Below are 16,349 nucleotides of genomic sequence, written 5' to 3'. Positions count from 1 at the left end.
TATTGGGTTGAAAGAGATATCAGATATTTAAAGCATTCCAAGAAACTTTTCAAAAACTCTCCACAGTTATTCAAATAAGATTATGACATATAATTGTATTTTTATCATTTTCCCACAAATTCAGGGTGAACTTGAAAAGCTGAAATTCCTAGGAGATCTGTCTTCTCTCAGCCAAGCTTTACCTTATGATAAAACCGCAAAATCATTCATTCACAGCCACAAAGCAGACATTGTGCGTACCTTAAATGTAAGTATTATGACCTTATCACAAATGATTGGGATCACACAAATTCAGTGACTTGGCCAAAGCATTTTTTAGTGGCTTCACCTATGTTATCAATTCACTTGAACTCTTCTAGTATCAGTATCTCCACATGGAGGAGAAATACTCATGGCCACCCCACACATGTAATCACCCTTGAAAACCAATTAAAAGAAGAGTAGAAAGGACAGGAACAGCATTTGAATTTCTCAGCAAGGCCAATGCTACATTCTCATGAATCAAGCAGTAGTTCCCAGACAGTCCCCATAATCATATGCCTAGGTTCAGGTGACAGCCCTGCCTTTTTATAGCTGTGAAACTGTAGGAAATTACTTCACTTCTCAATGCCTCAGTTTCCTCCCCTATAAAACAAGAATAGCTATACCTACTTCACAGAGCTATTGTGACCATTAAATTCAAAATAAATATAAGCCATGTCCATGGTACCTAACACACACGATCCACTTGAGAAACATGACTATATTATTGTTATCGAATTTTGTTCTATTTGTACTTACTCCAGCCACACTCTGCCACCAACTCATCCATTCATTCCCTCATTAAGTGCCTGACAGTTCCAGGAACTGTCTTGGGAATTTGGGCTACAAAGACAAAGAAGACAAAATCCTTATTTATGCAGCCAAGCAAGGTATAATAAACTGTCACAGGAACTGTGACAAGTTTAAATAGGCATATGGGGGGCAGAGAGCAGAGAGTGAGTGGTCAGTTCCATGGCAAAGGATCCAGAAGGGCATTGCAAAGGAGCTGATGCACTCAAGCAAGTACTTCTTGGTGTTTTAGTTTTCTCATCTGTGGAATGTCTCCTTCAGTTTCTCTAAAGCTTTAAAATTCTGATGTTGAAATTTCTTACATACTCCAGGAATATGAGTAGTTCTTTCTCATATCACAGATCTATAAGGCTGATTAGACTGATAGCTTTTATAATTCAAGGCTAACCAGCTAACAGTTTTAAGTAATGAACAGTTACCAAGGATCTTCTATATCCAAACACACTGTGGTGCTTTGATAAAGGTTACGCATTTCCTGGAAACCTTAATCCTTGCCCTTGAAGGGTTTAGGATCCATCTGTAAGTAGCCATATTTCAAAAAGTAAATAGGTTGAGAACTGTTCCAAATAATACATTAAGAAGAACAGGATGATATAATACAGGTTTAACAACAAAAAACGGCGGCTCACGTGTGTAATTCCAGCACTCTGGGAGGCCGAGGTGGGCGAATCACTTGCGGTCAGGAGATTGAGATCAGCCTGGCCAACATGGTGAAACCCCGTCTCTACTAAAAATACAGAAAATAGCCGGGCATGGTGGCAGGCGCCTGTAATCTCAGCTTCTCCTGAGGCAGGAGAATCGCTTGAACCTGGGAGGTGGAGGTTGCAGTGAGCTGAGATGACACAACTGCACTCCAGCCTGGGCAACAGAGTGAGACTCTGTCTCAAAAAAGAAACAAAGAAACAAACAAACAAGCAAATAAAAAAACAGTTTGAGACCAGTTTGGGCAATGTGGTAAAACTCAATCTCTTAAAAAAAAAAAAAAAAAAAAAAAAAAATTAGCCGGATGTGATGGTGCATGCCTGTAGTCCCAGCTACTTGGGAGGCTAAGGTGGGAGGATCAGCTGAGTCCAGGAGACAGAGATTGCAGTGAGCCGAGATCAAGCCACTCTATTCCAGCCTGGGTGACAGAGTGACACCCCATCTCAAAAAAAAAAAAAAAAAAAAAAAACGAAACAGAAAACAAATGCAGCTTTCTACTTGGCTGTACTCCTTGGGAAAGGGGATGTAGGCAACTGCAGGATCATAGGACCCAGCCAGAGTGGCATGTTTCTAGAGCTCTAGTTTCACCAAACTTGGCAACAATGGGTTGCCACATGGTTCAACCAGCCAGTCCATAAAATCCACAAATGCAGGTCTCAACAGCAACATTGTACTGAATTACACACTGAATCTGCATTTGCATCTGTCCACCCAGTAATAAAATGCCCACATCAGATGTCAACCAAAGTATAGGCTGGCAGGGGATTCAGCCTAGAAGAGTTAAAGGTAGCTAGTATCCATGAGAAAATTGCATGGATCACTGCAGCATTGTGTAAGTCTACAAAGTCCCCATAGGCCCACACATGGGGGCTGAAAAAGCACAGCTCCCAGCAACCAAAGGGAGAGGTGCCCAAGAGGAGAAGCATTTCTGCTGAGGAACCGACAAGGAGGAAGAAGCCAGGGTCATTATAGAGAAAGAAAACTTTAAGGCATTTACCAGTGCTTGTGACCCAAACCAGTGCATGGCTCCAAGTATCCAAATTAAAAAAGCCAAGGAAGCCAACGACAGAAAGTAGAAAGAAGGGGGAAAAAAAATGTTATGGCACTTCACCAAATATTTCTTTTTTTTTTTTTTTTCTGAGACGGAGTCTTATTCTGTCACGCAGGCTGGAGTGCAGTGGCACAATCTCAGGTTACTGCAACCTCCGCATCCCGGGTTCAAGCGATTCTCCTGCCTCAGCCTCCCAAGTAGCTGGGATTACAGGCACCTGCCACTGTACCCAGCTAATTTTGTGCGGTTTTATTAGAGACAGGGTTTCACAGTAGAGACCAGCCCAGGCTGGTCTTGAACTCCTGACCTCAAGTGATCTGCCTGCCTCAGCCTATCAAAGTGCTGGGATGACAGGCATGAGTTCACCAAAAATTTCTCAAAATAAGCACGTGAAAAGATGCTGACCATTGTGATTAGGGAAAAGCAAACTAAAACAACAGTAAGCTTCAACTATACACCTACTAAAATGGCTAAAATAAAAAAGAAAGGCAATACCAAATATTGGCAAGGATATGGAGCCACTAAAACTCTCATACAGTGCTGCCAGGAATGTGAAAGGGCACAACCACTTTGGAAAACAATTTGGCAGTTTCTTAAAAAGTGAAACATGCACTTACCATATGACCCAGCAGTTTCACTCCTAGGTAAAACGAAGCATATGTCCACACAAAGATGCATGCGCAAATGTTTACAGCAGCTCTATATGTAAAAGCCAAACCCTAGAAGAAGCCCAAGTGTTCATTAGCAGGTGAACGGATAAACAAATTGTGGTATTGTATATCCACATGATGGAATACTACTTGAGAATGAAAAGGAACTATTGAAATATGCTACAACTTGGAACAATCTCAAAATAGTTATGCTGAGTGAAAGAAGCCAGATAAAAAAGAGGATATCATGCGTGATTCTATTTACATGAAATTCGAGAAAATGCCAACGAATCTGTAGTGACGGCAGAGCAATGGTAACCTAGAGGCAGAGGTTGAGTGAGGAGGAGAAGGAGCAAGGAATCACAAAGTAGCACAAAGAAACTTTTGGGAGTGATAGAAATGTTCATTCTCTTGAGGATGGTGATGGTTTCATGGATATATACATATATCAAAAATCATCAAACTGTATGCTTTAAATATGTACAGTTTATAGTATATTGTAAAAAATATACAATATATAATATAAAAATATACAATATATAATGTTGAGAACTTTAATGAAAAAGAAAAGAGGCTGGGTGTGGTAGCACCTGCCTGTAGTCCCAGCCACTGTGGAGGCTGAGGCAGGAGGAACACTTGAGCCCAGAAGTTGGAGGCTGTAGTGAGCTATGATTGTGCTTACGAATAGCTACTGCACTCCAGCCTCAGGAACATAGTGAGACCCCCATCTTTAAAGAAAGAGAGAGGGAGAGGGAGACAGAGAGAGGAAGAGAAGGAGGAGGGAGGGAGGGGAGGGAAGGGAAAGGGAGAAAGAGGAGTGAGGGAAGGAAGGAAGGGAGGAAGGGAGGGAGGGAGGGAGCGAGGGAGGGAGGGGAAGGTGAAGAGAAGGGAAGGAGGGAGAGAGGAGGGAGGCAGGGAAGGAAGGAAGGAGAAAGGAAGGAAGGAGAGAAGGAAGGAAGGAGAAAGCAAGGAAGGAGAGAAAGAAAAAAGAAAGGAAAGAAAAAAAGGAAGGAGAGAAAGAAAAAAGAAAGGAAAGAAAAAGAAGAAAGGAAGGAGAGAAAGAGAAAGGAGAGAGAAAGAAAAAGAAAGGAAAGACAAAGGAAAGAAGAACGAAAGAAAGAAAAGAGAAGAGAAAAAAGAAGAAAGAAAAAGAGGAAGGAAGGAAAGGGAAGGGAGGCGGGCTGTGGCAACTGGGATATAGAGTAAAGTGACAGCAGGATTAGCGTGAAATTAATCCAGGTGGATCTGACCTAATCTTTGAAAGATATGATGGATAGGATTGAGAGAAGAGAGAAAGGACCACTGGGTAGGGACTTCAGATGGTAAGCTGAAGAATGCTACCTGGCTATGCCAAGGCTAGGGTTCTGCATCCTGCAATATGGCAGAGTGGCCAGGAGATGGTTTTTAGTGACTCAACAACAGACATGAGCACCAAGACCTACTGTAATAAAATTTTAATGTAACCAGATTTGCCTCTTAATTCTCCTCTGCCACTATGGGACTCCATCGGAATTCTATATCTGAGGTCCTCCACAAAACCCTCCCCACCTTGGACAAATCACTTAGCTTATCTGAACATCAGTAGCTCTACCAGTAAAATAAAGATATTCACATCTGCTTGGCTTTTGTTAAGACCTTTGAGACAGGCTGGGCACAGTGGCTCATGCCTGTAATCCCAGCATTTTGGGAGGCTGAGGTGGGCAGATCACCTGATGTCAGGAGTTTGAGACCAGCCTTGCCAACATGGTGAAACCCCGTCTCTACTAAAAATACAAAAATTAGCCAGGCATGGTGATAGGCGCCTGTAATCCCAGCTACTCTGGAGGCTGAGGCAGGAGAATCGCTTGAACTTGGAAGGCAGAGGTTGCAGTGAGCCAAGATCACACCACTGCACTCCAGCCTGGGCGACAGAGCCAGACTCTGTCTCACAAAAAAAAAAAAAAAAAGACCTTTGAGACAAAACGTCTAATTTTGTTTGGATTAGTTAGGATTCTTCGGGCAAGAAACAAAAATCACCTCTGGCTCACGTAAGTTACCAAAAAAAAAAAAAAAAGGATGCTGGGATATCTCTCTTAGACTCTAAGGATGAGGTTTAAACAAGCCTCCAGAAAAGTAAGTTTCAGGACAGCTCCAGAGGTCTCAGAGGCAGGGGCTTCGCTACCATCACCATGACTCAACCCTCTAGCAACTCCCGCTTTGTGCCTGTCACTGTAAGATTCCAAATTCTGCAAGAGAAAATCTGATTGGCCCAAACTAGTCTGTTCCCCACCCCTGCATCAATCAGGTTTGCCTGGGGGCAAGATCATATAGTAATGATATGACTTCTGGGTATCCCACCCTGCGTTTCGGAGGCGTTCCCAGGGAGAAAGGGTGATTGCTGTGATCTTGGGCAGTCACCCAGGAAGTTCCTGCTACACACATACTCTACTAACAAAAAATACCCTCTCACTTTTGAATTCCCTGTAGAGGCCAGCATAACTGTGAACAAATAATAAACCTTCAATACCCAACTGATTAAAAAAAGAAAAGATGATTCTGGCAGAAGTGGATCAAGTCAATTGAAGTCAGAGGGGATTGCAAGCCTGGGGCTTCAGCTAAGAGACGCTGCTTTCATCCATATGAAGGCGTATGGCTCCAGGAATGGAGAGTCACAGAAACCGTGCAGAGCAGGGGGTGGCTGATGCTATAACTGATGGGAGGTAGGGCTTGAACAAAAGAAAAAAATCATGAATCACCTTTTTAGTGAGCCCTGGGAAAGGGAAAAATTGACAGCTATTAAAGAATAGGAAGCTGTGTTCTTCTCACGGGGACCACAGTGAACTGACTTTAATGCCAAAATTCTGGGGATGTTAGTGGCGTGCCCTGGAGATAACCCGATGCAGATGAGTAGAGCCCTGGGAGAGCTGTCAGGGCTGAAGATAGAGTCTTAGACTTTGTCCCTTCTGGACTATAAAGCCAGAAGAATAAATGCGCTCCTTGAGAAAATAAGGAAGAAAGCAGCAGCCCACCAGCAAGATCGGAGTCAGACCAAAGCTGGAAAGTAAGAGGAGAAAAACTCAGAAAGGGGCAAGAAAGGGAACCTTGTAGTGTTTATTGAGCACTTACTGCATCCTAAGTTTTTTTGTTGTTTTTGAGACGGAGTTTTGCTCTTGTTGCCCAGGCTGGAGTGCAATGACACCATCTCGGCTCACTGCAACCTCCACCTCCCGAGTTCAAGCGATTCTCCTGCCTCACCCTCCCAAGTAGCTAGGATTACAGGCGCCCACCACCATGCCTGGCTAATTTTTGTATTTTTAGTAGAGATGGGGTTTCACCATGTTGGCCAGGCTGGTCTCGAACTCCTGACCTCAGGTGATCTGCCCGCCTCAGCCTCCCAAAGTGCTGGGATTACAGGCGTGAGCCACTGCGCCCAGCCTGCATCTTAAGTTCCTAGTGAGATCTTCTTGGTTGCAGGTAAGATAAATCCTCTAGAAGCAGCTGAAACACAAAAGGTGAGATTTGTTCTAAGGATCACTGGGTGCTTCCCAGAACCCCTTGACAGGAGGAGCAGCCTGACCCAGGAAGGGAATCAATCTAGAAAATAAAAACCTTCCACATACTCAAGGAGAACTTTCCATCTCTTATTTTTGCTCCTTTGTATGAATTTCCATTTCTCCTCTCTCTCTCTTTCCCCCCACCCCGTCTCCCTCTCCCCCATCTTCTCTCCCCAAAATTGGCCCTCTCAGTTGCGTCATCCATAGGGACCAGTGCTTCCAAATTTTAATTTTTTCCTTTAGAAGACCATCCAGACTGAGATTGAAGCTCTGTGTCCCAATTCCAGATTCCAGAGAGAACCTAATAGACCTTGGTGTCTACTCTGGGACAGATGAGCTGTAGCCAGTGGGACAGAATGACCTAGCAGACACAGAGCTTTGACGTACCCATTTCTGTGGTTTGGGGACAGTTCCCAGAGGGGCCTGGTGGACAGTCCAGCAAGCCTTCTGCTACAGTCTTTTTTTTTTTTTTTTTGTGGGGGGGACAGTTTCACTCTTTCACCCAGGCTGGGGTGCAGTGGTGCAACCTTGGCTCACTGGAACCTCCACCTCCCGGGTTCCAGCGATTCTCCTACCTCAGCTTCCTGAGTAGCTGGGATTATAGGCGCCGGCTTTCGAACTCCTGACCTGAGGTGATCCACCCGCCTCAGCCTCCCAAAGTGCTAGGATTACAGTCGTGAGCCACTGCGTCCAGCCAGCTACAGTCATTTACATTAGCTCATTTTCTCCATACAGATAAGGCAACTCAGGCACAGGGAGTTAAATGACACATTCAGGCTCACACAGTGAGTGAGTGGCAGAGCCAGTGCGCAGCCCAGGGACTGTCCCACTCCAGAGCCCCTGCTTATCACTCCACAGGTTTTTCCAGCACAGCAATGCAGCTTTCCCTCTGCCAGTTTGTAATTTGGAAAGTTATTCTTTTTCCGGGACAAGTAACTCAGAATAATATTAGACGTGATCATAGAGAGATGGCTGGTTTAGTGGAGAGAGGAGTTAGAATGCCTAAACTAGAAATAATCACTGGTGATAAAAAGAGTGAATAACAGACACTAACAATTACACAGGGCTGCTGGGTGTCATGAATTTGCTCAGTGAGTACTCACAGCCACCCCATGAAGGTAAGTATTCCTGTTTCCTGGTTTTACAGATGAGGAACTGAGGCACAAGGAGGTTAAATAATTTGTGTCAGCTCAAACAGCTGGTAAGAGGCAGAGCCAGGGTCTGGGGTCTGGCTCAAGAGAATAAACCCCTATCCCTGTCACTGTCCTGCTGCCAGGCATCTGGGACCTAAGAGCAGGGCTGGCTGAAGGACCTATTGTGGTTCTTGCTGGCCACCCAGTCTCTGATCATCACTGGCCTAATGAATGGGTACTTTCTCAACTCTCAAGTTCTTTCCCTCTCATTGCAGGTACTGGTACAAGAGGAACGCCTGCATTCTCTGTCCAGTTCCGTGCGCCAGGAGGTCTTTGTCACCATCGCTGATCTCAGGTGATGCCCACACGCCCCTTACACGGACATCCTGGTTCCTCTCAGGGCCAATGCCAGGTCCAACTTACATGACCCTTTTTTTTTTTGTTTGTTTCAAAAAAAAAAATTTCAATGGAGTCCATTTCAATGGAGTCTCGCTCTGTCCCCCAGGCTGGAGTGCAGTGGCACAATCTTGACTCGCTGCAACCTCTGCCTCCTAGGTTCAAGCAATTCTCCTGCCTCACTCATCCTCCCGAGTAGCTGGGATTACAGGCGTGCACTACCATGCCTGGCTAATTTTTGTATTTTTAGTAGAGACGGGGTTTCGCCATGTTGGCCAGGCTCGTCTCAAATTCCTGACCTCAAGTGATCCACCCACCTCGCCCTCCGAAAGTGCTGGGATTACAGGCGTGAGCCACTGCGCCTGGCCATGATCCATATTTTTAACTTTTGAAAACTGTTTATATAGAAAAGAGGAAGCCAAATCTGTGTTTTTGAGTAAGCACTTTGATTTCATATATGCTACTATCCATATCTGAAAGACTTCATTGGAATCTCTTTGGAGTTCAGTTTTGTCCAAAGTATATTTGGCAGGAAGTTACTCTCATATATGTCTCATGACATTAGAGTTCCGGCTTCTAAGAAATTTGGAAGGGCTGCCTATTGTTTACCTCTCAGAGATTTATATTGTAGTGATTAAGCTGATCAAAGACCCTGAGAAGTCTTGTGGTTAAAAAGTTTTTTAACTAGATTCAACCCATGATTCCCCAAATGAACATTCAGCAGAATATGCTTTGGAAAATTGTGGCTTACCACGTTAGACTGTAGCAGGCTTCCCTCTGTGGCTGAACTGAAGGGAAGCCTGGAAGGATATTGCTCCGGTAACTTCTTGGGGGAAAACTCTTCCTCTAACCTTTTGTGAGATTTATCTGAACAGACTGACAAGCTATGCCATTTATCTCTCACATCAGAACAGTACACTAGCCTGTCTCCCCTTTCCTTTTTAGTTGATCTCTGCTTATCAGTATCAAATCAAACCATCTTCCCAGCTTGCTGTTCCCAAACTGTCTTTTCTTAGTTACCAAGATGTCCATTTGCTGTTGGGCTCTGAAGATCGAGCTGAGTTGTTCAGTCTTACCATCAAGAGTATAATCACTCTGCCCTCTGTAAGGACCCTTACCCAGATACAGGAAATCATGCCCAATGGGACCTGCAACACAGAGGTAACTCATGCTTCGCTTTAGTAACTTTCCATCCACAGGGTCAGCTGATCTTGGCCTTTGGAGAGTACATTTGATTTTTTGAAACTAGCCAAAAACCATAAGCCAAGTCTGGTAAATAAAATAGGTGGTTAAATTAGAAGATAGCTTCTTTCAACCCTTCATTTTGTCTTCTTTCCTTTTCCCTTTATTCTTTCCTTCCTTTTGGCTTTAAAATAAGGTGGGAGCACTCGCTTGTGTGCTTAACGTTTATTTAAGCACACAATGTGCCGTATGTCATCATATGCCAAAAATGATGATAGGCAGTAGGAATACAGTAGTCCAGTCCCACTCACGGAGCTTACATTCTAGTGCAGAGAGACAAACTGTTGATACATGCATATAATATGTCAGCTGATAATAAGTGTTATGAAAATGTAAAGCAGGGAAAGAGCAGGATAAAGGGCCCTGTGGTTGGGAGGCACATGGGTGGTCAGGCAAAGCCTTCATGATGGGATGATAATTGAAAGAAAAGAGGTGTGGGTATGTCTGGAGAGAAAGCTTTCAAGCAGAGGGAAGGGTACGTACAGGCCTTGATCTCTTTTTCAGTGGCGAATAAACTGGTTGGTAAAGCAGTTACCCAAGAGGACTTTATTCCCCTCTGTTTGAAGATATCAGAAAGAGTCACAAGCCAACTTTAAAGAATCTTGATGACCCTTAAGCAGTTCCCCAGATGTAGTAAGACTCAGTCAGCTGTGATCCCTCTAGTGCCGAGGCGTCTGTTTGAAATGAAGATGTATTCCTTTTTACCTCATGCCACAAACAATCTACTAGTACCTTTACACTGGTACTGCAACTTTGAGTAAAGTCTTAGGGTCACATGAAGAGCCTCCAAAGTGTCCCATGCTAGGGGAACTTCACGTGGGGCCAGGGAGTGTTGCTGATCCTGTGCCTTTTCAGTGTCTTTACAGGCAGACGTTTCAGGCATTCTCTGAGATGCTCCAGAGTTTGGTGGTAAAAGACCCACATTTGGAAAATCTTGACACCATTATTAAGGTAAACAAGATATCAAGGGAGAGTGGGAAATGATTCCTATTAACTGGTGAAAGTGGGAGATGAAAATGTGGAAGGATTCAGTGGTAAGAGGCAACGTAGTAAAGAGTATCAGCTATCAACTTTGAGTCAGAGACTTGGGTCCAAATGCTGACTCTGCCATTCATTGGTTACACGTCCTCCCGCTAGAAATTCTGCAAGGAATTTGCTCTCTCAGTGTTGCATTTCTTCACATTTACATGGAGATAATAATTACTGTGAATATTGAATAAGTGGCTTTCAATAAATTATTTGTTTATTTATTTTCAGAGACAGGGTCTTGCTCTGTGGCCTAGGCTGGAGTGAAGTGGCACCATTATAGCTCCCTGTAGCCTCGAATTCTTGGCCTCAAGTTATCCTCCCACCTCAGCCTCCCAAAGTGCTGGGATTATAGGCATGAGCTACTGCACCCTGTCACAATAAATTGTTTAAATAGTTGCTTGATTATTCCTTAAATTATTCCTGGGGGCAGGGCGCAGTGTTTCACACCTGTAATCCCAGCACAGGCCAAGGCAGGTGGATTATTTGAGGCCAGAAGTTCGAGACCAGCCTCACCAACATGGCAAAACCCTGACTCTACTAAAAAATAAATAAATAAATAAATACAAAAATTAGCCAGGTGTGGTGGTGCACACCTGTAATCCCAGCTACTCAGGAAGCTGAGGCATGAGAATCACTTGAACCCAGGAGGAGGAGGTTGCAGTGAGCAGAGATCGCACCACTGCACTCCAGCCTGTGTGACAGAGAAAGACTCTGTTTCAAAAAAAAAAAAAAGTTATTATTCCTCACTAGTATAGAAGGGTTTTATTCAGTGATGAGGGAAGGGTCAGCCTCAGGAGTTAGTAAGGCCAGGCACGGTGGCTCATGCCTGTAATCCCAGCACTTTGGGAGGCCAAGGCAGGTGAATCAATCATTTGAGGTCAGGAGTTCAAGACCAGCCTGGCTAACATGGTGAAAACCTGTCCCTACTAAAAATGCAAAATTAGCCAGGCATGGTGGCGCATGCCTGTAGTCCCAGCTACTCGGGAGGCTGAGGCAGGAGAATTGCTTGAACCCAGGGGGGAGAGGTTGCAGTGAGCCAAGATTGCGCCACTGTACTCCAGCCTAGGCAATAGAGCGAGACTTCTTCTCAAAAACAAAACAAAACAAAAAAAGAGTTAGTAAATAAGCAGCTTCCTACTAGATGGTACTCAAAGGTTATAATGACCAACTGCTCTGACCTGCACCTGTTCCTGTATATGCTGGTCCATCACTAGAGATTGATTCATTGGAATTCATTCACTGCATTCAGGTATCTTGCTCTCCTACCCTTTTTTTATTGTTGTTATTTTATTTTTATTTTTCTTACCCTTTTTTTAAGATGCAAATATCCCAGAAAGGGATAAGGCTTTAAGCTATTATTAATCGTTTGCACCCAAATGATGCATTTATTGTTGTCCTAACTGACAAGCAAGGCACAAAAACCTAGGCATTCGAGTGGTTTGGCTGCTACAGGGGCTTATTTTCTAGCTTATTTTCTTAAATGCTCTGATGGGCATTTATTCTCATCCTAACTGACCTTAATACTACTTCTCATTCCTCTTCTATTTGTACATTAGCATACCAGCCAGATTGGGTTTCTCCTCTTTATGCAGTTGTACTTTGTACTTTCCTGCCTTGGCAGCTTAATTCAAGCCTTTCTTTTTTTCTTTTTTTTGAGACCGGATCTCGCTCTGTCACTTAGGCTGGAGTACAGTGGCGCGATTTCAGCTCATTGCAGTTTCCGCCTCCCGGGCTCAAGCAGTCGTCCCACCTCAGCCTCCCGAGCAGCTGGGACTACAGGCACACGCCACCATGCCCAGCTAATTTTTGTATTTTTTTGTAAAGATGGGGTTTCACCATGTTGCCCAGGCTGGTCTCCAACTCCTGGGCTCAAGCAGTCTGTATAATCCCTCCTGCAGTGCTGGGATTACAAGCATGAGCAGCCACACCTGGCTGTCCTCAGAGTTAAACTTTAAAATTAGTAGCATGTTGTTAACTTTATTTCTTTCCAAAGCAGATTTGAAAGGGCTAAAAACATTCAGAAGTACAGAATAATTAATTGAAGAATTGGGCTGAAGAGAAAATAAGTCTAGAAAATAAGCTCTGGCCAGGCACAGTGGCTCACGCCTGTAATCCCAGCACTTTGGGAGGCCAAGGCAGGCAGATCACCTGAGGTCAGGAGTTCGAGATCAGCCTGGCCAACATGGTGAAACCCCGTCTCTACAAAAATACAGAAATTAGCTGGGCATGGTGGCGAGTGCCTGTAGTCCCAGCTACTCGAGAGGCTGAGGCAAGAGAATCACTTGAATTCGGGAGGCAGAGGTTGCAGTGAGCCAAGATCACACCATTGCACTCCAGCCTGGGCAACAGAACAAGACTCCATCTCAAAAAAAAAAAGAAAAGCTCCTAAGCTCCTATATAACAACCAAACCACCCACCACCCATGTCTTTGTGCCTTGCTTGTCATTCTACCACTTTTATTTCCAACCTAAGCTATAATAGCATTTAGCAAAGTATTTTGAGATCTGGTAGCAACATGGAACTTCTCACTCCACATTTTTTTCTAAACACAATAAGGATGGTATCCCAAATCTTCCTGATAAACCATTTAGCCTCCCTTTATTTCTCACAGCACTTGGACCCCTGGTTACAGTCAGTCAAAGACCATGAGCGGGAACGGGCCACGGCCAGCATGGCTCAAGTTCTGAAGTGCCTATCCAAACATCTCAACTTGAAGGTGAGCGGCCCTTCAGTTGCAGAGGAGGAAAGATCCAAAGCCATATCCCTCACTGCCGATTTCCCCTCCTCTTTATAACTTCCCAGGCTGGTTCTGTGTCCTCTTCTTGCTCATGCACTATCATAGCACTTAGCATTGTCTTCTTATCTGCTCTTCTCCTGAGCAGCTTGGGGCCAGTTGCTGTGTTGATTAATCTTTGCATCTCCATTGCTTAACACAACAGCTGGAACATAATGATATAGTAACTATAACCTGAAAATACCTGAGGCCCATGGTGGCCTAGTCTCTGTATAGTATTATATTTGAGTACAGCAGGCAAATTTAAATGAATCAACTTCAATATCTCCCAGCAACTCAAAGAGAGTGATACTATGGCACCTCTTCAGATCCTCACATTTCTCTTTCTCCCTCTCACTTCTCAGTTCTGAATCATCTCCCCTATGGCATCTCATTATTATTATGATCATTATTCAAGGCAGGGTCTTGATCCATCACTCAGGCTGGAGTGCAGTGGGGCCATCATAGCTCACTGCAGCCTTGAACTCCTGGCCTCAGGCAGTCTTCCTGCCTCAGCCTTCCAAGTAGCTGGGACTATAGTCACACGCCACCACGCCTGGCTAATTTTTTAAATTTTCTGTAGGCCGGACAGTGGCTCACGCCTGTAATCCCAGCACTTTGGGAGGCCAAGGCAGGCGGATCATGAGGTCAGGAGATCGAGATCATCCTGGCTAACATGGTGAAACCCCGTCTCTACTAAAAATACAAAAACAATTAGCCGGGCATGGTGGCAGGCGCCTGTAGTCCCAGCTACTCGGGAGGCTGAGGCAGGAGAATGGTGTGAACCCGGGAGGCAGAACTTGCAGTGAGCCGAGATCGCGCCGCTGCATTCCAGCCTCTGTCTCAAAAAAATAAGATTCCGTCTCAAAAAAAACATTTTTTTTTTGTAGAGACAGGGGTCTCACTTTGTTGCCCAGGCTGGTCTTGAACTCCTGGTTTCAAGTAATCCTCCTGCCTCAGCCTCCCAAAGCACTGGGATTACAGGCATGAGCCACTGCACCCAGCCTTATCTCTTTTAAAAAAATCATCTCCTTGAATTGCTTGAAACTGGGAGGCGGAGGTTGCAGTGAGCCAAGATCATGCCACTGCACTCCAGCCTGGGCAACAAAGAGCGAAACTCCATCTAAAAAAAAAAAAAATCTCCTTTATTTTTGACTCACTCACTCACTTCTTGGTTGAGAATCCTCTCCATAACTCCTAACAAGAATTCCTCAAAACTTAGTTCCTCCTTCCTGGGTCTACTCCTTTTTCCACCTGATAATCTCTTTGCCCTTCCCTGAGCAGGTTTTCTAGCCATTGGAGCGTCTCCTGTCCCCATCCATCATTTCTCCAACAAGGCCTGGGAATTGGAAGAGAGATTGGTAGGGTGGGAATGCTAGGTCCTTCTACCAAAATTTTCCTCAGATAATTTGTTTTTCTTTTCTTTTCTTTCTTTTTTTACTTTTCTTTTCCTGCCCAAAGCACAAGAGGGAAAATAATTTTTTTGTTCCTGATACAGATGTTCTAACAGTCATGCTTAAAATGACTGCATTCCAGTCAGTCCTTTATTTCTCATATTGAAACGATATCCAGACTTATTAAAGTAAGTGCAGCCCCTCTGACTATGCTACTTCCTTTTTTCTCTTTAGTGAATAAAAGCAAGTAACTTCTGGCCATCACTGACTACCCTATTATTCTATACCAACAACGCATTGTTGTTCCTTCCACAACCCTCGACCTCTAATTTTGGCAACAGATTAAAGAAGAGAGTTTCAGATGATTCCCTCCTGTACGTTAATCACTCTCCAGGTCCTGGAGATCTTTCTTAGCGTATTTTTTTCCTACAGAGAGTTGCAAATATGGGGCTGGGAGCGGTGGCTCACACCTGTGATCCCAGCAATTTAGGAGGCCGAGGCAGGTGGATCACTTGAGCTCAGGAGTTCGAGACCAGCCTGGCCAACATGGTGAAACCCCGTCTCTATTAAAAATACAAAAATTAGCCAGGCGTGGTGGCGGGCACCTGTAATCCCAGCTATCCAGGAGGCTGAGGCAGGAGAATCACTTGAAGCTGGGAGACGGAGGCTGCAGGGAGCCGAGATCACACCACTGCACTCCAGCCTGGGCTACAGAGCAAGACTCCATCTCAAAAAAAAAAAAAAAAAAAAGCAAAGAAAGAGAGAGAGTTGCAAAATATGAGAGTGGTTAACCTGGGTGCCACTGGGATCTGTGAATGTCCACAAGTTGTATGCAGAGTGTGCAGTATATGGTGTGGTGCAGTCTTCTAGATTTTCCTTTTTTTTGAGCCAGGATCTCATTCTGTCACCCAGGCTGGAGTGCAGTGGCATGATCATGGCTCACTGCAGCCTTAACCTCCCAGGCCCAAGCAATCTTCCTGCCTCAGCCTCCTTAGTAGCTGGGACTACAGGCACACACCACCACGCCTGGCTAATTTTTATTTATTTATTTATTTATTTTGGTAGAGATGGGGTTTCACCATGTTGCCCTGGCTGGTCTCAAATTCCCAGGCTCAAGTGGTCGTCCTTCCTTGGCTTTCCAAAGTGCTGGGATTACAGACGTGAGCCACCACGCCCATCCTCTTCTGGATTTTTCTGAGAAAGGTCCATAGTTTTTGTTTAAATCAATTTTATTGAGATATAATTTGTATACATTGAATTTATCCAATTTAAGTATACAGTTCAATGAGTTTTGACAGATATATATTATCTGGGTCTCTAACTTTTTTCATATTCTCAAAGAAATCTAAAGAATAAAGAATAAAAAAGGAAATGTTGCAGAAGCATTTAGTAATCAAACTAGGAGCATAATTCTTCAGTGGCCTTTTTTTGTCTTGATAAAGTTTGGGGGTTCTTAATATTATGATTATAAAACTTAGGGCCGGGCACGGTGGCTCACGCCTGTAATCCCAGCACTTTGGGAGGCCGAGGTGGGAGGATCACGAGGTCAGGAGATGGAGACCATCCTGGCTAACACGGTGAAACCCCATCTCTAATAAAAATACAAAAAATTAGC

General features: G+C 44.3%; 1 protein-coding gene across 4 annotated transcripts in view; it reads left to right on the top strand.

Moving 5' to 3' along the window:
- MROH8 (maestro heat like repeat family member 8) overlaps nt 1-16,349 on the top strand; it is a 77,843-nt gene that overhangs the window by 11,286 nt on the left and 50,208 nt on the right. For all 4 annotated transcript variants that reach the window (XR_008674652.2, XM_031005059.3, XM_055373477.2 and 1 more), the window contains exons 4-8: nt 125-247; nt 8,176-8,255; nt 9,313-9,457; nt 10,394-10,489; nt 13,179-13,283. Coding sequence is in view for 3 of the 4 variants with exons in the window: in XM_031005059.3 (XP_030860919.3) it covers nt 125-247; nt 8,176-8,255; nt 9,313-9,457; nt 10,394-10,489; nt 13,179-13,283 (549 nt within the window). In the remaining variant the exon portion in view is untranslated. The remainder of the gene's footprint in view (nt 1-124; nt 248-8,175; nt 8,256-9,312; nt 9,458-10,393; nt 10,490-13,178; nt 13,284-16,349) is intronic.

This window comes from Gorilla gorilla, chromosome 21 (genome assembly GCF_029281585.2).
Source record: "Gorilla gorilla gorilla isolate KB3781 chromosome 21, NHGRI_mGorGor1-v2.1_pri, whole genome shotgun sequence".
In the NCBI taxonomy this organism is placed as follows: Eukaryota; Metazoa; Chordata; class Mammalia; order Primates; family Hominidae; genus Gorilla; species Gorilla gorilla.
Note: the sequence above shows the minus strand (reverse complement) of the source record. Positions and strands in the feature narration are given on the sequence as shown.